This window comes from Dermacentor silvarum, chromosome 5, assembly GCF_013339745.2.
Source record: "Dermacentor silvarum isolate Dsil-2018 chromosome 5, BIME_Dsil_1.4, whole genome shotgun sequence".
In the NCBI taxonomy this organism is placed as follows: Eukaryota; Metazoa; Arthropoda; class Arachnida; order Ixodida; family Ixodidae; genus Dermacentor; species Dermacentor silvarum.
Window position 1 is genome coordinate 89,798,768 of NC_051158.1, and position 22,241 is coordinate 89,821,008.

Consider the following 22,241-nt stretch of genomic DNA (forward strand, 5'->3'; position numbering starts at 1 on the left):
ATGTTGCTGTGCCCGTTGCCTTGACTTCGTTCTAGCATTAGTGCTGTTCATTCCCTTCAAGATATTCATATATTTTGGTCACTTGACAACGTGACACAGCTGCGTGCTCAGGCTATATTTTACCTTGTTATGATACCTTCCAATGTCACATGCAAATCCGTCGAGGCACCTTCACCTATAATATAGTAAGCTGAGCAGTGGCTAACAGCGTACTTAACTGTGGCTACACTTAGTTACCATGGAGCCCATGCATGACAGTGTTAGAGGTAAGTATGCAGGTGTTTTTGCATACTCATAGAGGCAAACTAGACAAAGAATTATCTCATTGGTGCATGTTTTATCTGTTGCCTCAAATCCCAAATTCCGGTGCTATTAGTGTTTTTGAACACCACTCATGTGCAACCTAGACAAGTATGAACCAATGCACTTTCAAGTCGATGTCCTCATGCTGAACCAATTGGTTGCCCCAGGAAAAACAAAACACCATATATCTTTAGGATGCATCTGCAACAATCATTATACTTGTATAGGAATTGTCATTCCACCAACATTTGCAGTCAATGTCCATTAGGACTGCATATACATGACTGATATATGATAGAATGGCACAGCTTATCAGAACAAATAGCACAATGCAAGACTGCTTTGCCACTGGTGTTGCAAGCAGGCCCCCTTGGCTGAGAAACTGAATGCAAGGTGGCACACAGACATCCTTCACTGGTGCAACAGCTGCAAATGAAGTACTGATATCAGTTACTTTCTGACCGGTCATCCAAAGCAAAGCACAAACATTTTTATATACAATTACACTATTGCATAAAAGCTCGTCACTGAGTTACTGTTATTGCTGTGAGATAGCTCACAGTAATTTATAAAGTGCTAATGGCCTCGTTTAACTTATTTGCAAAAAAATTTTATGAAGCACCTTCTATTCGAAAAATGAACTGACAAAATATTTTGCCCTGCATAACTTACAACACATGCACACATTTTAGAATTATTGCAGTGATGCGTGCAACCTGAAAATTAGTCTATGCAACTCGAGACAGTAAGTGTGAACCTCCCTTCAACATCAGTGTTGACATATATATTTGGTTTGTTTTTACACTTGTTAGGAATATATATAACTTTGGAATGTGCATTATGCACGTTTGGCCACCGCTATTCTATGTCAAGGTTACAACAAAAATTACTTTTCGCATGCATTTGTTTTACAATTACGGCCGCATATGGGCAGAACTTAAGCGGCAATCCTCCATCCCAGAATACTTGATATGCTGACGTACTGCGTCAGAACGTTAATCGTCAGCCTGGTAGCTGTAAAACAATGAATACAGATTGCCAGGTAGAAAATAATCCGTTTCCTTTGCAATTACCCTTAACGGGTATCACGCGGACAACTTTCAATTGCGATCGTGCACGATTGCTCGGGCTCTACTACAAACGAAAGAGCACCGTGTGACACCCGTGTTACCTAACAATGCAGATGGCACAAGGTTACGGCAACGGCAGTAAGCACGCTCCTCCATCATTTTATTGTAATCAAGGGGCATGCACATCGAACATGCTCTATGAGGTCTTCATACATGAGCAATCTTCCACTCCCGGGTGTGAACACTGCGATTGTGCACGCCCAGTCAAGGCACTGCGTCCGAAGCGTATAATAATAGCTAAAAATTCCACTGTAATGCAATGCGTCACCGAATATTGGTAACATAGCATTGCACCGCGTCGAGAGAGATACTAACGGGTACAATGCCTTCACTTAACTTTGGAACGTCGTGCACACAGCACAACACAGTACTAGCTGGAATGCTAACGTCAGTAAACCTGCAGCCAGATACAGACGACAAAGGAGCTGCTAAAGGCGCCAACGCCGCTAATATTGCCTACGCGTCTCAGTTGTAGTGAGCATGCATTCAACACAACAAATGCAACACCCCGTTATCACAGACTCGCAATGTCACTTTGTCAATCCTCATGGCCAAGAAATCTCGTTAAGGAGCGTGCTCACACAACACAATTGAGCCCATCACCGGCCATCGTGGAGCATTTCGCACGTGCGACATGCACCAAGAACGAAAAAAGGAACACTTAAATCACTTGCTTGAGTAACAATCCAGCACCGATTCCTTCCTATTTAGAGTGAAATCACAAATGCGACAGGAACACCACCTCCACCGTCTCCCATTAGCGAGTGCTCGTATACGGTTGTTTATGCTGGAGAAATGCAACCCAGCGTGTAGGCGCGATGAAGGGGTGATAAGCAGCGCCACCGCTCAAATTCTACCTGCTTCTTTTTGTGTGTTTACTATACTCGCACGCAAATAATGTTCAAACAGCGTTATCTATGGTGATATATGTAAGTGGCAGTGAGAGTAGACAGTGTCTTTTCGCTATATTTTTTGCGTGTTCATTTTTCACTCGTAACATGTTCAGTTGCCCTCCACATGAAATTACGGACGGCTCTCCGTATTTCAAAAACGGAGCTCACGTCCGTCTTTTTTACGGAGAATACCGCCGTTTTTAAAAAACGGAGCTCACGTCCGTCTTTTTTACGGAGAATACCACCGTTTTTCAGAAAACAGAATGGTCTACGTAAATTTTACGTAGGTTTTTGCTGTAAAATTACGTAAATTTTTTACAGTGCACGTGAACTCTTTTTCCTGTTCCCTTTTCCTAATTCCTTTCGTACCCCCGTCGGCTTTACCGGGTAGGCAAACTGACGTATATCTGGTTAGACTCACTGCTTTCTCAGCTTTTCTATCTTTGTACTAAGAAAACAAGCGCGAGGATCGACTATTACGTAACTCCTCTATTCGAAGTCATTGACGTCAATGGCGATAGTACGGGAGTTCATAAAGAAATATATGCAATGCGGGTTCCCTGCATAACGAAACGAATGTTATATATGCTTCAAGTGACGGTCTCATTTTGCATGTTTGCATTGCATTTAGCGATATCAGTTTCAGCCGCAGTACATGAAATACTCCTGACAACGTTCAGAACAAGAGCACGAAACTGGGCTGATTGGTTTGCCAATAGGGCTTCCAGCCGCAAGTTTGCCGACAGATGCAAGCGCCACTCATTCCCCTAGCGGAAAGCGGCGTGACCATTTATCAGGGCGCCGGCACCGTGAGGCGCTCGTGATGCCCGCGGCATTCGCAAAATTGCTGCTCGCGTCACCGTTGTTTCGCGATGGTTTGGCGATCGGTAGCCGAGGAACAGGGTACTGTTGCGTAGTGAACTGCCCACAACATTGATAAAACCTCACGGGGCCTGCTGCCGCATGTCAAGATCTACTGTTTCCCGATTGACATTCCTTTGCTCTGTAGAAAAGAGCATGTGGTTGAAATTTATGAACAAGTAATTTACTTTTCCCCAGTGCATATTGCAATTTCTTGGAAATTTCAGTTGGACTTCACCTTTCACTGGTGCCATTTTTCTAATTTCTTGTTTGAGTGTTCTGTACAGGGATTCACTAGTGATATGTATCTGACTTAATTCAGCACTAAATGCCGTTTTATAACTATATCATTTCCCTTTTCAAAAGCCACTTGAGCCAACTATATTTAGCCTTAAACGACTTAAAGGTTATCCTTATCAAACTTTACTACACTTGTGTGTCAAACTTGGTTCCACTTCACAAACATTGAAATAAGTTACTACAAAATTATATAACTGTGCGTCAACCTTTATTAAGTGTCCGGCAGAAATTTCATTTATACGATGAAAACCCCTGCATCTAAAGCGAGGAATCGAGTAAAGGCTAAAATGATGAATGATTAATCATCAATCGAATAATAAAAAATATTCGACCATCCCTACCCGGATCCGAGCACACGAGGGTTGCACCCTCCCGCACTTAGCCGCGCGTGACTTTGCGTTGTTCGTGGAAAAGGTGATCTTGGAGGTTGAGCCAATGCCGGGCCTTTGGTCCTTTATGGCCCCTCGGCGAATGCAACAGCACTTTTTGGCCTCTGCTTTACGTACACAGCACCCACGGACTGACCCACCTGGGAGCAATTGGTAGTTGCTTTTTTCCTATCTTCCTCTCCAATCTTCGACTTTCTCTTTTACTATCCATCTGTCCTGTCTTGTCCTAACTTCCTTTTACTTCCAATTTTTCCAGGCAGCAAGGGTTAACCTTGTGTGAGTAGCCAGCATTGATTATGTCATGTTGGGTTATGGTGGTAACGTCCCGCTGGCGCTTGCTGGACCTGTTTTTACAGGCCCTGCAGCACCCTCTTGTAAGGCAACATGGTAGGTGGCTGACGTCGCTGCCGAAAACTGAAGATAATTTATGGATATCTCTTCTCCTAAACTCCCTGATCACCCTCAGAAACGAGGGTGCACCGAAGCATATAAATTTTTGGCCGCCAACGAGGAAACTTTCCAAAGTAGCAAGAGATGCCTTCTGGAAAAAACAGAAAAGAGCGTGACAGTCATCTGGTCTTTCCTTGTTACGAAATGTCTAAATGATTCTATAGGCCCAGGTTACACAGCCACGGTGGCTATCCAGCTAGCTATCAAGCTAGTATAAGTGGTGTCGGGAGCGTAACATCAATATTTTTGTAGTTTTTTTTCATATATTGGGCCAATATTCCGAGGAAACTTTGACCTCCAACCAGCGCAGCAAAGTGTGTCCTCCTCGGTAGAACCTATAAGAGAAAGGCTGATTTCGAGAAGCAATATTTCCTAGATGTCTCTCTCGCAACTCACACAATCGCACGATGGTCGGGCAAATACGAGAAAGAATATATCATCCATTCTGCAGGCGCGGCCATATACTAGTACAATCTATAGAAAATAAAGTTCAACTACAGCGCCACCACGCAGCTCATCTCTGGAAACCAACTAGCCTGGCCACAGCTTGCTTCATTTCTGGCATCACGGTGCAGTCTGGCATTGCAGCGCAGCGAGCGTGGAGTTTGGCGCTGCAAAATACACAAGGCGTGGCCGGGCCATTGCGCTGAAGATGGCATAGCTCTCTTAGTTTTCGCGATATTCAAGACCCGGAGGGGGCGCTGCAGTCTAGCGAAGAACGTGGCTTCATCCGTGGGTCCATCGATGCTCAGCTTGAGTCTTATCACATGTTTCCTCAAACGTACTAATAAAGCGCGCTGTTTTGTTGAGCCGAACTTATTGCGCTGGGGCCAAGTACTTCGTGCTTGTCAAATAAAAGTCGACAGATAGGAAATCGTCAGCCTATGACAGCAGACGTCCGCCGTGCAAATGGAGTCGCATACCACCTGGTTACGTTTCCGTGAAGTGTTCAGTGAAGTCGGAGTCAGTGCCGCTGAATGTTCGTGGACAGCGTGAAGATCAGAGAAATACAATCACGTCACCGGTACGCCTAGACACTGCTAATGTTAAGAAACGCTTAAATTTACCATTTTTCATGACACATAAGGTAGCCAACTGATGCGCCTCACCGCGGTGACTCGCATGCTTTTCAGTGCAGAAATCTAAACGGGTAGTGCATTACACACGCTAGAAATGCAGACAAAACGAGTCCTTCCAAAGTATTAATTTCGAAATCTTCTTACGATATGCTGGTGTATTGGTGTGCTTGATGAAAGTGCTGAACAGACGCCTGCTAATACGCGGGCACATGCTGTAGACGCATGCCACTAGCGCTTCTGATATCTTGATCAGCAGATCAGGAACGCTGATCCTCATCTGGGCCGCGCCCAAGGCCAAAATCAGGGAACTTATTATTATACCTGTTAGATTATGGTTTATGGACAGCACAAGTATATTTTTGGGGCTAATTGAATAGCCACTGTTTACACTACTTTGTTCACCGTCTTCCGCGAGGGAGCACGTTCTACCTAAAAAACAGAATTCACGCTATGATTTTATAACTGAAGTGATTCCTGTGCTTTCAGGAGAAGGGAGGGGGAGTATTGTGTAAGTGCCCACGAAATGAACTGTGTGTTTCAGCATGCGCTGAATATATAGAGCTTGAAAGTCAACGGTGATGATTGGCGGCTGATCTACCGGATTCGAGCTCTATACAGTCAGTGCGCGCTGAAATGGACAGTCCACTTAGTGGGCACTTACTCTTTGTTTGCCCGGCGACCATAGAATAGAACATTGCACCGTTATTCACTTTCTATGGGAATGTGGCGCATTTTATGGTTGATGTAGGATTAAAGCCTAAGAGAAAGGTTTACTTTCGGGCCGACACCGATTTCTTAATTCGAATACTCTTGCACTCTTGCCGATTAGCTATTGCCGTCATCACACCATTGCCGTACCATTATCATCCCCGGCGACTCCTGGCTGCAGTGTTGAACGACTCGTCGGTACCGGACATAGTGCAAAGAAACATCTCTTATAGCTTGGGTAACCGGGTGGGTACCCGGTTACTCAAGCTTCGGTAACCGGGTAGGTATCCGGTTACCGAAGCTATGAGTGGAACCGGTGCGCTGGGCCTGCGTAAAAAAGCGTGTTGGCAAGGGCATGACGGGAATCAGATGACGAAGCTGGAATGACGACGATGGCGTGATGACGACGAGATAACGAGAGCCAAATGACGAAGCTGGTGTGCGGCGATGACACGACCATGAAGGCATCAGAATAACGACGACATACCTAGTGGTACAAGCTAGTAGTCAACTTGGGTCACTGGGTCGGTGTAAGAGGTTAGACAGATACACAGATAGATACAAAAGTAGATAGGTGGATACATAGATAGATTGACAGAGATGTGTATAGATAGATGTATAGAGAAATAGGTAAACTTAACATGGCGGAAGTTGGTAATGAATGCTAATCGCAATAAAAACGACAAGGAAGTGTATAACAACGCAAATAAACAGGCCGAGAAACCAAGGAAATATTTATTTTCTTGCGATTGCAGTCTGGAGGCCCAAGAACATAAGCAATGAAATCGAGCTCACGCGCGCATGTGGCGAGTTACGAGTGTATCACGCTGTTAAAACAGAAACAATCAACGACAATGACATAAAAGAAGTCGCCAGTCATAAACAAAATGAGGTGGATCCACCTTTTCCTTTTGGTATCTTTCCATGTGCTTAAAGCATTTGCAGTTTGACCCATACACCTTCCTTTGGATAACCCAGTAATGCCCCTGCAGCGTACAATGGCGGCTCCTGTAGCAAAACAAAGAATAAAAAGAAGACACACTCGTATAAATATTTTCCGAAACCGGGTTAAAAATCAGGGAAGTTTGCACTCACTCACGCAAAGATTAGGCACAGCGAAGCTTACTGGCTGCTACTGCTGGGTATGAACTTGGTGGCTGCTAGGTCTTAACTTGTTTTAACTACCAACTGTAGGAAGGTATTCTCGAGCGATGATTTTCGGAGGTACCTTCTCTTTCGCGACATTTCGCGTGACTGGCGCTGGACGCGTGGGTGCCTACGAGCGACTGCGCTCCCGGCATACCACGAACGCAGGCAGGCTAACCAAGTTTGGCACAGTGCCAAGAACGCTCGTGCTTGCCGACGCCGAACTCGTTGGAGGCTAGCCGCTCGATATCAATCAGCCAGCTTCGCTGTGCCTTGAGCTTTGCGCGGCCTAGTGCAAGCTTTCGCCTTTTTTTTTTCTCCTGTCTCAGCGCGTCGCGGAGAGAAGAGGGGCAGGGGTCGGGAAGGCCGGGAGCTGGCTTGGGTTCGTTAACATGCAGCTAAATCTAAGTACACGGGTGTTTGCGCATTTCACCCCCATCGAAATGCGGCCGCCGTGGGCAGCATTTTATCCCGTGACCTCGTTCTTACCAGCCCAACACCATAGCCTATCCACTAAGCAGCCGCGGCTGGTCGTTGTGGCAAATGCGCAGTTGACACGGCTTGCATTTAAATACTTGTTTGTTTGAATAAAGCTTGAGTATCGAGAAAACTCTCGTGGTGTCCACGCTTCCTCTACGTTCATGCTGTTTCACGCTATCTTGTCGTTATCATGGATCCCGACCAACTCGCGGAAAGTCCAACCTTGCTACCACAATTAAGTCATTATTCCGCACTTCTCATTATGCGTTTTAACCCAGATATGTATATTATATATATATATATATATATATATATATGCAAGGAGCAGACGGTGGTGGTCGTCCCCAGGTGGGCGGCATCCTCAGTCCAGGACGCCATGGTCCCTCGCTTCCCATCGCGCACTGTCCACCAGGCGAATTCGTGCAAGAGCGCTGTAAATTCTTAGACTAGCTAATTAGAGCTTACTGCACCCTTCCTAGCTGCTGTTTAGCGTAGTGAGCTGTGCGATGTAAACGACTTCCAAATCGGACTAGTGAAGGAAATTTTTAACCTAATCCTCTCCTTTGTTGCCTGGATGTACTACCCTACACAATGACGCACGATACTAAAACATGTGACAAATGGCGAAGGAATGAGTTCATGAACCGTGACGCATGATGACTTGAAAACTGCGTGATAGCAAATTGTGTCATCCGTCGCCTCTTTCGGTCGATGATAGTGATTGTTCAATTCGCCGACGACACCGCTGCGATGGCTGCCGTCGACTTAAGAGGAAGCTGCAGCTCGGGGTCAACCCTGATTTCTTTGTTCAAGTACGCATGACTCTTGAAAATGTGTATTCTTAATTAAATGAACGTTGCGGATCACGGTTATGTACATATATTCTGCCTCAAATAGGTCTTAAGGTTCCTTTGCGCCCTAAAGTGTTCACGAGTATGACCCCGTGCCACCAGTGCTAGTAGCTTGGTCGGTTGCGGCCGGGCGGTTGAATCGAGTGACAGACAAAGTTTACCTCGTTTAGGTAGCCTAAGAAAGACTATCGTCCTTAAAAAACATGAGAAGAGGAAGATGGCGTGGCGCTGGCAACGATCAGTGGTATTACTCTGCCTTTTGTTATAGAGCTAGGCATTCTACATGTATACATATCTCCAGTAAATATTCTTGCCCGCTATATTATATAGAAATTTACAGTTTACGTGATCTACTTAGAAAGTTTTCTATGGTTTTACAAAAGTCCTACTCGCAATGTGTTTGTGTATTTCGCAGAGGTCTACAATACATTATTTTTTTTTCAATTTAGGAGTAATTATACGTGCAGCTTACATAAATGGTGAAATCGTTTATTATTGATGAATAAGTGAGTTGCAAACTGGACACGATGTTTTAGAAACTTCACACATTTCAATGATTCTAAAAGATATATCTGAGAAATGGAAAAACCCCTTCTGTACGGCTACTCCATTTTAACTCCTTCTTTTAAGGCTAACAAACGTCATAAAACTTCGTGCAGTTGTGGCCGAGCAAAATGATTTTCCCATTTCCTTGTACTTGGAAAGTACCTAATGAGGTAGTCTTGCCCCTAGTGATGCAGCGCTGTTAGTGCGCAGCAAGCGTCAGCATACGTGATACGACTACACTAAAGCAGCGTGTCTGCCATGGCCTCCAGCCATAGCTCTGACACATGCTGATCTACATTCAGAAAAATAGAAGGAATGACTGGCTGTGGTGGCTTTAGGACAGTTGTTCGAATAATTAATTTGACAGAGGTAGCCGATTGGTACTCACATCTTTGTACTTGCCGCTGGGTAGTAACTTGTACCGCGTCACAAGAAGTGCGATTGTGACGATGAACTCGACCCGTGAGAGCGCAGCTGCAATGCACGTACGCGGTCCGAGTCCGTACGGGAAGTATGACATGGGATGTATGTTGCCCTTGTTCGCCTTGCTGAATCTGCACCAGCGCGTAGAATTGAGAGCGAATTCTGATAAACAGGACTGCACATACATTCTTTATATCAGGAGTCTGTGAGATTGGAGTGGCATGCGCGACATTTTCGGCTCTTGTACGTGTTCACTGCGGCAAAGCCACATGACGTTTGCAGGAAGGTCTCCTGAGGGGCAACCGAGCAAGCAAATGTACCGGTTGGCGCAATGAGGTTTCGATGTTGGAATCTGAACATATTCGTCATAAATAATACAAGAATGATTTTGTCTTTTTCCCTTTGCATAAATGCGCTTGCATGGAATTGATTTTACCGGCATTGGCTGATTCGAATTAGTTTAAAGATGATGCGATACGCCTAGCGCAGATACCAAAGTGCGCAGTGGTGAATTGAATCAGATAATCAAAACTCAGTGACACATCTATATTAAATGCAAAACTAGCAAATGCTGTGCGAGTAGCACATGGTAACTTAAGAAGGAGAACTATGACACCGCCTCTTCAAGTACATGTAAAACACAAAAATGTTTTCTTGAAGTATCCCCTTGGCTGATTGTAATGAAGTTTGTGCATTTGACAGTGAACGTTAATATACAGTAACTGTTGTAAGCGTAAATTAGAATTATGGCCTTAATTTTCTTAAGAAAATTGCCGAATGTTGGTAAGTTAAAAAAATGGAAGTTTGAAGTTTACATTTTCGCAACTATGCACCAAGAATATATATTGCGGTTCTGTAAATCGCATCCGTGAGAACTTCAAAAGCGGACAAATTTGATATATTAGGTTATATCAAATTGTTATAATGTTTACAAAGGGTATTGCAAAAGTCCTAGTAAAAAATTAGCGGTATAGTTGAAAGCGTTGCATAATGTATCAAATTAGTCTGCTTTATATGTACTACTAGATGCGATTTACAAAATTACGATATTCTTTTGCATTGCTGAGTTACAGAGTTGTAAACTTGATTGCTTCGTTTTCTGAAAATTTGCGATTTTCATGAATTTTTATGACGGCCTAAATAATAATCGGCTTCCCACAAACAATAGACCTTCTTTTTAAATTAAGGAAACCTCAATAAATGTGGTGCAGTCGTTACCGAGAAAAATGGTTTCTCTTTTGCCGTGTATTTAGATAGGAGCAACCTACATTTTCACATAACTCTTGTGGTTTGTTTTTAGGTAATAACGAAAGTAACAGGAAGATTTCTGATTACCTTCTGCCACTGGCAAGCGTTGCTGCTCACACTATGCTCACTGGCTAATAAGGTAAAACATCCGAGGGCACATAAGCACTTATGAGTTGTAAATGCGAAAGAATTAAATGTTCATTTGAACGACTCTGACCGGTCAGTGGAGTTATGAACCACGCGCGGGCAAGCGAGCGCGTTCAGACGCTTGGCGCATTTTCATTTGGCTTTATCAAGGCGCAAGTAGAGCGCAGGCGAAAGTTTGCAAGAACAAGGAACGCGCGGATAACACAGGCACAGCGGCTGGATAAAAAATAAATAAAAATAAAGAACGGGCTGCCTGCCGCGTCAGGCGGGCTGCAATGGAATCGAACGTCACAGCCTGTGATGTGTAGTGCGCGACGGTAATATTTGTGGTGTGCGACACGGTGCGGTGGTTGGAGACAAAGAGCAGACGACGAGTAGTGTGCGCGCCGAGGCGAATTCCATGCTGTTGGAAAACGACGACGCCGAAGACCGTCCGGCGCGTGAACACGCGGCACAAGAAAAACAACAAAAGAAAGCCAATCCAATCACAAAGGAACACGGAGCCTCGAGCAGCCAATGAGAAATCGACGAATCGGCCAGAGCGACACAAAAGCGAGCCGCGCTGGCAGAAGCAGAAGAGTTCCAGAAGCGGCACCAGGACAAGGTCGATCACCGGATCGGGGGTTGAAGACGGCAGTCGGGTTCCGGACCCGAGCCACCAGGACTTCAACCGACCGGGGCCTCCTGCCAACCCATTCCTGGGCGTCGCTATTCCATTCATTGGGGAACTGCTGCCCGAGGCCGGTGAGCGTCTACGCCCGTGGGCAGAACGAGAGCTGTCGGGCTACGGGCCCGAGCTCCACGACCAGCTGCCCGGCCAGAACGCCAGCACCGTCTTCCCGTGCTGCCGAGCCGCCTGTTTTCTCACTCCACACCAAAGCTGCCCTGCACTGGTAGCCTGTACGACGGTCCGATACAACGACCTTCTATGGTGAGACCAACACCACTTCTCTCGTCGTCTCGTCTCCGCTGCTTCGCGTCGAGACTATAGCACGCGCACACGCCCGCTTCCGGCCTGAACTTTCCTGTGTTGTTGCTTTAATGTCTTGCTAAGTGTTTACTTTGATTCTTTATTCTCGCTTCTAGTTTTATTAAATGTTTGTGGGTTTTTCAACAAACGGCTTTGTCCTCGATTGGGCTTTCTTCCCCAATTGAGGAACCGTTTGCAAAGTCACGCTGCATCACATATTGGCGTCCGCTGGACAGGACGAAGCCGTTTGTTTTCTTTTTTTTTTGTTGTTGTTAGTTTAACAGCGTAGCACCATGGCTAGACCACGAGAGTTATTGGCTTTAGCGGAGCGCATGGGGCTTGAAGGGGCGGAGTTAAAGGCGTGTTTATAACAGGGGCAGGCGCGAGGTCGAGAAGAACGAGCTGCGGAGCGAGAAGCGAAAAGAGATCGGCTTGAGCGCGAGGCACGTAGGTTGCAGTTGCGTCTCTGGTTCGCGGAGGCTGAAAGGGCACGCTCACTGAGAGACATTCGCGAGCTGGAGTCGTATGCAAGCTCTATAGAGCAAGCGTTTGACGCGGGCTCCATACTAAGCTGTTCAAAATCTTTGACTATTGATTGCCCCGAACACCGTCACGGGTATTTGTTAGAATAAGGCACTGAACAAGAGGGCAGCAGAGAAATAGGCAGGAAACGGACCAGTGTAGGTCCCGACGTGAACCTCAAGAAGGCTGAGGATAGCGCGGGGAGCAGGCAGCAGGCAGCGCCTAATGATATCGAGGCACGCATGCGCATCTGTGCTAGTGAAAGCACCTTGGATAAAGTGGCACAAATGCCTTCAGAAAGACCGAAGGACTGGGCAATGGTGCGCATTGGCAGTGGCCTCGGAGAGGACACCACCAGCAAAGGGGTACGCTTGCGAACCAGTGCAGTTGAAAGCACATCGCATAAAGAGGCACAGATGCCTCTAGAAAGCCCGACTGTTTGGGCAAAGGTTCACAATGCCAATGGCCTCGAAGAGTGCGAGGCGAGCGATGAAATGCTCCCCCACTCTTCCGGTGTGCCACTTGCGGTGGTGATAATTGGCCTCAATAGGTTTGAGGACCACTCAAATAGCTCACCTCAAATGAGGATGAGTTCACCTGCCTCCAACCCCGAAGGCCACTTAGGCCAATGTAAGATGCACATGAGTACGGAGGTGCTCGATAAGGAGTTAAATACAAAGCTCCTTGGGAAAGAGTCAATTGAAGACTTAAGGAGAGAGGCTCGTGACTTTCGCAGCAAGTCATTTATTGCGTCAGCACCTGATGATGACGTGTGTAAGCAAGTTTGGCCTGATAGCTTACTTGCAGAGTTTGATACAGCACAGTGTCGTTCAACTGGGGAACACAATCGGGTCATCTCACAGGGTGATCTCCGAGATGTTAGCATAAGGCCTTTGCATTCCTGTTTGTGTAATGAGGAAACAGATCAGTCCTCTCTGTCAGCAGAAACGGAAAGCAGTTCCGCTGAGGTGCGGTGTGCATGTTTGTGCGATGGGTCCCAGCTACACGTGGGCGTACCTAAAGTGTTCCCTACAAGATTTGTACCCGACTGCACATATACAGAGCACATTTCGTTTAATGCCAGTGAGACCCACATTATGTCTTTCCAATCAGTTCAGCACCTGAGTAAGGTCATTCAGGGGTCCCCAAGTATCTGTTTCGTAAGGTGCAAGAAATTGGCTCCCGTGCTATCATCTCAAACCCAGAAAAGACGCGCCGTTCGTCTTATCTGGGACGGGATCACTTAAGTAACTGATAAATAGCCGGTTGCCCTCTCAAGACCTTTGACTCTGGACCGAATAGAAACATTTAAGTGTATTGCTATTTTGTTTGGGCCTGTGTTACAGAAACTCATGATTGTTATGCATTGCATGTCCTGTGAACCTTATTGGGGACATGAAAGTGCTATGTGTTTGAACCAAGATAAGTGAACTTTAAGTGATAGCTGTGTGAACTTGTCGCGCACTAGCGGCAGTTTTCCCTGTGGAAAAACTTGTCCCAAAAAGGGGCTTATGTGATGTGTAGTGCGCGACGGTAATATTTGTGGTGTGCGACATGGTGCGGTGGTTGGAGACAAAGAGCAGACGACGAGTAGTGCGCGCGCCGAGGCGAATTCCATACTGTTGGAAAACGACGACGCCGAAGACCGTCCCGCGCGTGAACACGCGCACAAGAAAAACAACAAAACAAAGCCAATCCAAACACAAAGAAACACGGAGCCTCGAGCAGCCAATGAGAAATCCATGAATCGGCCAGAGCGGCCCAAAAGCGAGCCGCGCTGGCAGAAGGAGAAGAGTTCCAGAAGCGGCACCAGGACAAGGTCAGTCACCGGATCGGGGGTTGAAGACGGCAGTCGGGTTCCGGACCCGAGCCACCAGGACTTCAACCGACCGGGGCCTCCTGCCAACCCATTCCTGGGCGTCGTCATTCCATCCAATGGGGAACTGCTGCCCGAGGCCGGTGAGCGTCTACGCCCGTGGGCAGAACGAGAGCTGTCGGGCTACGGGCCCGAGCTCCACGACCAGTTGCCCGGCCAGAATGCCGCCACCGTCAACCCGTACTGCCAAGCCGCCTGCCTTCCTGAGCATCGTCACTCTGCCCGATAATCAACTGCTGCTGCCCGAGGCCGGTGAGCGCCTGCGCCCGTGGGCAGCACGAGAGCTGTCGAGCTACGGCAACACCACCTAGACTAGGAGATTCTAGGTGGTGTTGGCTATGAGCCCGACCTCCACGACCAGCTGCCCGGCCAGAACGCCAGCGCCGTCTTCCCGTGCTGCCGAGCCGCCTGTCTTCTCACTCCACACGAGAGCTGCCCCGCACTGGTAGCCTGTACGACGGTCCGATTCAACGACCTTCTATGGTGAGACCAACACCACTTCTCTCGTCGTCTCGTCTCCGCTGCTTCGCGTCGAGACTATAGCACGCGCACACGCCCGCTTCCTGCCCGAACTTTCCTATGTTTGTTGCTGTAATGTCTTGCTAAGTGTTTACTTTGATTCTTTATTCTCGCTTCTAGTTTTATTGAAAGTTTGTGTTTTTCAACAAACGGCTTTGTCCTCGATTGGGTTCTGGGCGGCTCCGCCTCAGAGAACCGCCAGAAACATTAACACAAAAGAACCTGTCATCACACAGCCGTAGTTGAATTCTCGGCCGCTTGGCTTGGCCGAATGGCGCCAGCTGACGGCGATGGGACGCGTTGGGTTCCACGGGTGACAGCGTTCCTATCGCGTTCTTGACGCTTTTTTATATGCCGATCCCACACAACAGTCCCCGACAACTGGTGGCACCGCGGCGGATGACACCGTTTGCGGCGCACACAGCCGGCCGCACTTTATTTTTGTTTTATGCAGCGGCCGTGACACAGGCTTCCGAGAGCGAGAGCTAGGCTGATGTGGCCGCGGCGAAGCCCTCTTCCCCCACGCAACACTGTTGCAGCAGGTGTAATGCCACGTCACAAGCGCGCATCGGCGGAGCAGAGTGGGCGAAAGCAGTAGTAGTGATTTTATTGAAGAGTTAGTGCCATTTCTCTTCAATAAAATCTCCACTACTATTTTCGCCCGCTCTGCTCCGCCGATGCACGCTCGTGACGTGACAGTGCAGCCACTGGATATTTAGGTGCTGTTTCGCTACTACAGATGCTGGATTTTGCGCTCAATGAGTCATTCAACGCTTTTATAGCGAAGCTATATACCTCTACCAGCCAACGGTTCTTTCGTGTGCCCAGCAAAAAACTTCCGCCAAAGTGGGCCGATCCTGGCGATTGTGCAGAAAGCGTCCCAGCTCATTGGCACCTACCAGAGACGAAAAAGAGAGAAAGAAAGGAAGAAAGGAAGAAAGAGAGCGAGGAATATAGAAAATCACCACGAAGGTCACAGAAAGAGAGAAAAAGAGAGACGAGGAAAGAAAGACAGAAAGAGAAAGAGAGAAAGAAAGAGAGAAAGAGAAAGAAAGCGGGAGAGAAGAAAGAACGGGAGAGAGAGAAAAAGAGAGAGAAAGAGAGAGAGAACGAAAGAAAATCACCACGAAACTCGGAGCACAAAGAAATAAAGAGAGAGAGGAAGAGAGAAAGAAAAAAAAATATGGTGTTTTACGTGCCAAAACCACGATCTGATCATGAGGCACGCCGTAGCGGGGGGGGGGGGGGATGGCAGTACAATACACGAGGTTACGATTGCGATACCGAATTGATTATCCTAAGCGTATTGCCACGGGGATGAGAGTAGCCAAAAGGGATAGGAAATTATATCAACAAAATATATACAGAGAGAGAGGGCTGCAGGCAAGATGGCACAACAACCACACGAGCGCTACTCCGATCGTCGTCTTCACCGTCTTACTGGCGCATTATTCCATGCTCGGCCGGATGCGCGCTGCAGTGCGCGAGAATTAACGGGAATTAACGACTCTGTGATGGCTATTGTAGCGGGCCTTCTGGGCAAGCTGGGAGGCATAAAGACGATTTCTTGCAATATGGTGTGCCGTTGCAGTGCGAGAATCTGCATCCTGCATTGCGGGCCTGGTCTCTAACAGGGTGCACAGGTGATGATAAAGGAGTTTTGAAGGGCAATGTGGGATGGCGGCCCAACAAGAAATAAAAGAGGGGAAAGCCAGTGGTGTCATGGCGTGACGAGCTCTAGGCAGAAGTCACGTAAGGCAAGGTGCTGTCCCAATCACGGTGGTCTGAGGAAACGTACATGGAGAGCATTGTGGTCAGCGTGCGGTTCAGGCGCTCGGTAAGCCCATTGGTTTGCGGATGATCGGCAGTGGTTATCTTGTGACGTATGGAACACGAACGAAGAATGTTGTCGACGACTTTGGACAGAAATGAGCGACCAGGATCGGTCAGCAGCTGTCGAGGAGCGCCGTGGTGAAGAATGAAGAATAACGTTGTAAAAAAGAAATTCCGGAACATCAGTGGCAAAGCGTCTCGGTAGTGCCCCCGTGATAGCGTATCGTGTCGCGGAGTCCGTAGATACGGCAATCCACTTGTTCCCAGTCACAGATGTTGGGAACGGCCCGTTGAGATCAAGGCCGACGACTAGGACAAGAGGACCGACCGGCGACAAGGATGGATGCTTGTGGCGCTGGCAGGAGTCACAAGCAGGACCGTATCGGCACACAGAGCGGTGTAAGCCTGGCCAGAAGAACCGACGCCGAATGCGATCGTACTTGCGAGTTGCTCCGAGGTGTGCAGAAGTTGGGGCGGCATGAAGCTGTTCGCGAACAGTGGAACGGAGTGTTTCGGGAACAACCAGTAGAAGCTCTGGGCCATGGGAGCTGGTGTTGCGTCTGTATAAGATTCCGTCATGAAGCACTACTAATTGTATGGACGGGGCAGAGTGATAGAGCGTAGACGGTGGATAATCGACCACAAATTGGCATCCCCGAGTTGTTCGCTGCGTATGTCGGTTAAAGTGTCCGTTTCGTCCCTGTGGCGTCCTACTGTACTTAGCGCAAGAAAAAATGAATGCACACCAACTAGCCCAATTCGTAGCTCTTATAACTGTTTCGGTGCCACCAGTGAACCAATGTACCAATGAGCCATTTACTGTCGGCATTGTAACGACGCTCACCTCCTGGCACAAATTTGACAAGGCTGGAACCTGGGCCATACGGCATCGTGTATACTTGCTATGCTCGCATACTTAAAAGCCTTGTATATGATCGCATAATTACGCCCGCAATGTCTGCATTCTAGGAACACATGCGAGGTCCAAGTGCGTTCTTATTATAGGGACAAAATCTTCAGACGAGGCTTGCGACTTCATGTGGAACCCGCTTCTTCCGCACTGCATGGCAAAGAAGATGAAATAACAAACAGCACAGAAGAACTTTTAATACCGTCAGGCAGCATGGCCGAAAAGTTCTGCCCCCGAGTACAGGAGGTTACAAAAATGCATATGCACACTTGCTTATGGAAATGCAAGTGCTTCTAATTGTTTGAGAACGCATATAGATACTCACAGTGACACCAACGTGTGGACCAAACGCAGGTAAACATGCCTAAAATATTACATAACTCCTTAACAACATAAACCAAGCCTAGACATACGCGACGCATATGTGTATCTATTGTTGTTAACTCAGTTCAGACGGAAGACAAGGCAGGCTACGTAAGCGCCACCTATACCAATACACACTTGAGAAATACACACATACATATCACAAAGGTGCAAAAATATTAAGTCAACAAAAATTATTTGAAAGGAAGAGTAAAGCAACATAAATTATAAAAAGCCTGTCATATGTATCGGCGTTAGGTTAGAGTGAATGTTACCCGCAGTGGTTGCTTAGTGGCTATGGTGTTGGGCTGATAAGCACGAGGTGGCGGTATCGAATCCCGGCCGTCGCGGCCGCATTGCGATGGGGGCGAAATGCGAAAACACCCATGTACTTATATTTAAGTGGACGTTAAAGAACCCCAGGTGGTCCAAATTACTCCAGAGTCCCCCACTACGGCGTGACTCGTAATCAGATCGTGGTTTTGGCACGTAAAAACACCCCATATTTAATTTAAATTAGGAGTGCATGTACTACATGGCACAATAAAAGAGGTAAGATATGTCGAATATATGAATTCGATTTTTCACATAGTCCAGGCATCAAACAGTCAGTTCTCATACAGTACATAGATGTCTACAATTCAAAGCATACTAATAACAGTGCTCACTACTCTGTGATCACATTTGTTCTATTATGACTTATGTATTGGAGGACACTGAAATTTAATATTGTTACGGGAAGGTCAACAGAGAAGGGGTTTACTTACACTATGTACCAACATACTGATAGTTGGCCAGAAACAACAAAGATGGCGGACGATTGAGCTCACTTATACCTCTTGTCTTGTCTGCTGTATGCTTCAGCATCGTCTTCTATCTGGCTGAGACCTTGCTCATAACAGTATCCTCCGGCAGTGAAAGCACCGAGTCGGTGCATATGAACAAAGGCTACATGAAAAAAAAAATGCTAGCACACAAGGTATTAGGGGGTCGGGGCACGATAGGGCTTCAGATGGACAACGTGTACAATGTCCGTGCGGAGATGAGCAGATGATGAGGAAGGAAGCAGTGGAGCGATTTCATATGTCACATCATTCGCTTGGCGTCACACGCAATATGGACCAGTGTACGGGAAGGGCAGTTTTTCGGATAGTCCGACACGTCGTGCAGGGGAGCACTGGAGGACGAGCGATCCAGGGACAAAGTTGGTGGTCTTGTGGTGGCTGTTGTAGCGAGACTGCTGGTTAGTTCGGGACTCAGAGAGAGAGAGAAAGAAAGAGAGAATGCATAAAATTATATTGAGTGCGAGCAACCTACATAAATGGTCGGCACGGGCACTAATCTCTCGAGCATATTCAGTGGGTGGTCACCCAGAAGAAGGTACCAGGGTGTCCGTGGGTTGTGTAGGGTTGCCATTACTGTTGTCATTAAGCATGTTGGTCAGTATGGATGATGAAGGGTTGGCCGCAGAGGTATGGGCGAAATCTGGCGATGACCCAAACAAGAGCGAGGTTCTCTCTCACTTTGTGATAAAAAAGTTGTCGCAGTTTCACGCGAAAGGCGAAGCATCAATTGCGATAGCAAATTTGTAGAGAGCTATACGGAGTAATGATAGTAGCTTCATCAGCTGTATAAACTTGGACATGCAGCAGCACCGGCAACACGCAGAACTGTTGTCGACGCCGTCGGCATTATGCCCGCGTTCGCACAAAACGCGTGCGGCGTTGGTGACTGTTGCCGGAGCCACTAGGGGCGGCTCGGTTTTCGACGACATCAGAACGGGACACTCGTCGAGTTGCGTCGGAAGTCTTTACCACCTTCTCGCCTCACAACGTTTGTACATAAATACGCACTTGGTGCCGCAGCTAAACGTCGCCTCCCTTCCCTCCCCCCCCCTCCCCCCCGCCTTTCGCGCGTCGGAAGAGGGTGAGGTGAAATGAACTTTATTTGGTCCTGAAGAACCCCGATCAGACACCCCCCGAAGGGGGGTCCGCCACGGTTGCTGGCCGCGCCCACGCCGGTACTGGAAGACCGTGGCCCTCCGCCCGTTCGCAGGCCTCCTGGACTGCCGAGAGTTGGACTGAGAGTTCGCCGCTTTTAAGGGTCCTCTCCCAGTCCTGCTGTGTGCTGAACTTGGCGCCACATAACGCCGGGCACTGCCAGAGCATATGAGCGAGTGTGCACTTATTCTCCCTGCAGCTAGGGCATCCTGGATCTATGCCTTCAGCAAAGTGACTAAACGTGCTACGAGACGGGAACGAACCTGCCTGCAGCATCCGGAGAACGGACGACTGCGGTCTAGTGAGCTTGGAATGCGGGAGGGGGTACCTCCGCCTGGACAGTTGATAGTGAGACGTAACTTCGTGAAAGGTGCCTAGTGGATCCTTGAAGCTCTCCGCGAACCCGCCTGCGGACCCGCCCGGACCGCCGCGGCACGTGATTTCTCGCGCACGGTTATGGGCAAGTTCGTTGACATTGGAAACTGACGGATGAACCCCTAAGCCCATGTGGGCTGGGAACCACGTAATTGTGTGAAAGCCTACCGCACCCCTCGAACTGAGGATAGTGGCAGCCTCCCTGGAGACCACCCCCGAGGCGAAGGCCCGGACGGCAGCCCTGGAGTCAGTGAATATCTCAGGACACGAAGGATCCTTCATCGCTAGAGCTATTGCTACCTGCTCTGCTACGGAGGCAGACACCTTCCCAACGGAAGCTGAGTTGAGTACGCGACCGCGATGATCAACAACCACGGCCGCAAAGCTATCGGAGCGGCCATACTGCGCCGCATCAACGAAAGCCACCTTTCCCGGGGATTTAGCTACGAAGTCAAGCAGAGACCTGGCCCGTGCCTTTCGCCGGCCAACATTGTATTGCGGATGCACGTTACGCGGGAAAGGTTCCACCTCGTAGGTAGCCTTCACTGTCTGTGTTAAAAACACCGTCTGTTCGGTGCTGCCCATATGACAGCAGCCCAGAGACTGTAGGAGACGCTGCCCAGCCTTGGTGGAGGAGAGCCGCGCGACCTGAGCTAGTTTCTGTGCCTCAGTAACCTCCGATAGGGTGTTGTGCATGCCCAGGCTCATGAGCCTGTCCGTGCCGGTGCTCATGGGGAGTCCCAGCACCCTTTTGATACTTTTTCGCATTAAAGTGTCTAGTTTATCCTCTTCGCTTTTAGACCAATTCAGTGCCGATGCGACGTAATTAATATGGCTCATGAGGAACGCGTGGTAGAGCCGAAGGAGATTGCTCTCCCTCAGCCCTCCCCTGCGGTTTGAGACCCTTAAAATCAGCCTGAGCATGTTCTCCGTCTTGGAGGTGATGCGGGCCAAAACCTGTGAATTCCTGCCGTTGGACTCAAGAAGCAAGCCGAGCACTCTAATGCAGTTGACTCTGGGAATCGACAGCCCGTCCCTTGTGGTTAGCGTAATCTGTACCTGATCAAGCGGCGTGGAGGGCCTCCTCCCGGGCCGAACCGGTCTGTAGAGAAGCAACTCCGATTTGGAGGGGGAGAGTCGAAGCCCCGTACCCTCCAGAAAACTTTCGGTGATAGAGAGTGCCGACTGAAGCGCCTCCTCCACCTCAGCATCCGAACCTCCCATGCACCAGACAGTAACGTCGTCCGCATATAGGGCGTGGTTGGTATTCGCTACAGTGGAAAGACGCTCTGAGAGGCCTTTCATAGCTATGTTGAACAAGAGAGGCGAAATGACCGCTCCCTGCGGCGTGCCCCTCGCACCCAGGGTAAAGGCCCGCGATTTTAATTGGCCAATCTTTATGGTTGCTGTGCGGTCCCGGAGGAAGGCACGAACATAGGCGTGGAACTTTGGTCCCAGCCCCATGCTCTCGACCGCCTCCAGGACGAACTTATGTGAAATGGTATCGAACGCCTTGGCGAGGTCAAGGGCCAATACTCCCCGAATATCTCGGGTTTGTCGGTCGATAATTTGCCTCTTAATCAAGAGCATCACATCCTGGGTGGAGAGACCCGGCCGGAAGCCTACCATGTTATGTGGAAAGAGCTCTTTATCCTCGATATGCCTAATGACCCTATTATATACCGCATGCTCCATCACCTTCCCCACGCAAGAGGTAAGGGAGATGGGACGTAGGTTCTCCTTGGCGAGTGCCTTGCCCGGTTTGGGAATGAGTACCACCGAGGCGGTCCTCCAGGCTTCCGGAACGCGGCCTTCTGCCCATAGGAGATTGACCTCCTCGGTTAACTTAGCAATGGACTTATCATCAAGATTACGCAGCAGCCTATTCGTGATTCCATCAGGGCCAGGGGCTGAGCGAC

The 22,241-nt window shown here is 48.3% G+C and overlaps 1 protein-coding gene across 1 annotated transcript in view; it reads right to left on the bottom strand.

Annotated features, from left to right (window-relative positions):
• Nucleotides 1–6,858: 6,858 nt before the first annotated feature.
• Nucleotides 6,859–22,241, bottom strand: part of LOC125945889 (cytochrome P450 3A19-like) — a 55,195-nt gene continuing 39,812 nt past the window's right edge. Inside the window, exons 5-6 of the mRNA XM_049668268.1 lie at nt 9,525–9,690; nt 6,859–7,121 (exon numbers count right to left, since the gene is read on the bottom strand). Coding sequence (XP_049524225.1) covers nt 7,044–7,121; nt 9,525–9,690 — 244 coding nt within the window. The 3' untranslated portion in view covers nt 6,859–7,043. The remainder of the gene's footprint in view (nt 7,122–9,524; nt 9,691–22,241) is intronic.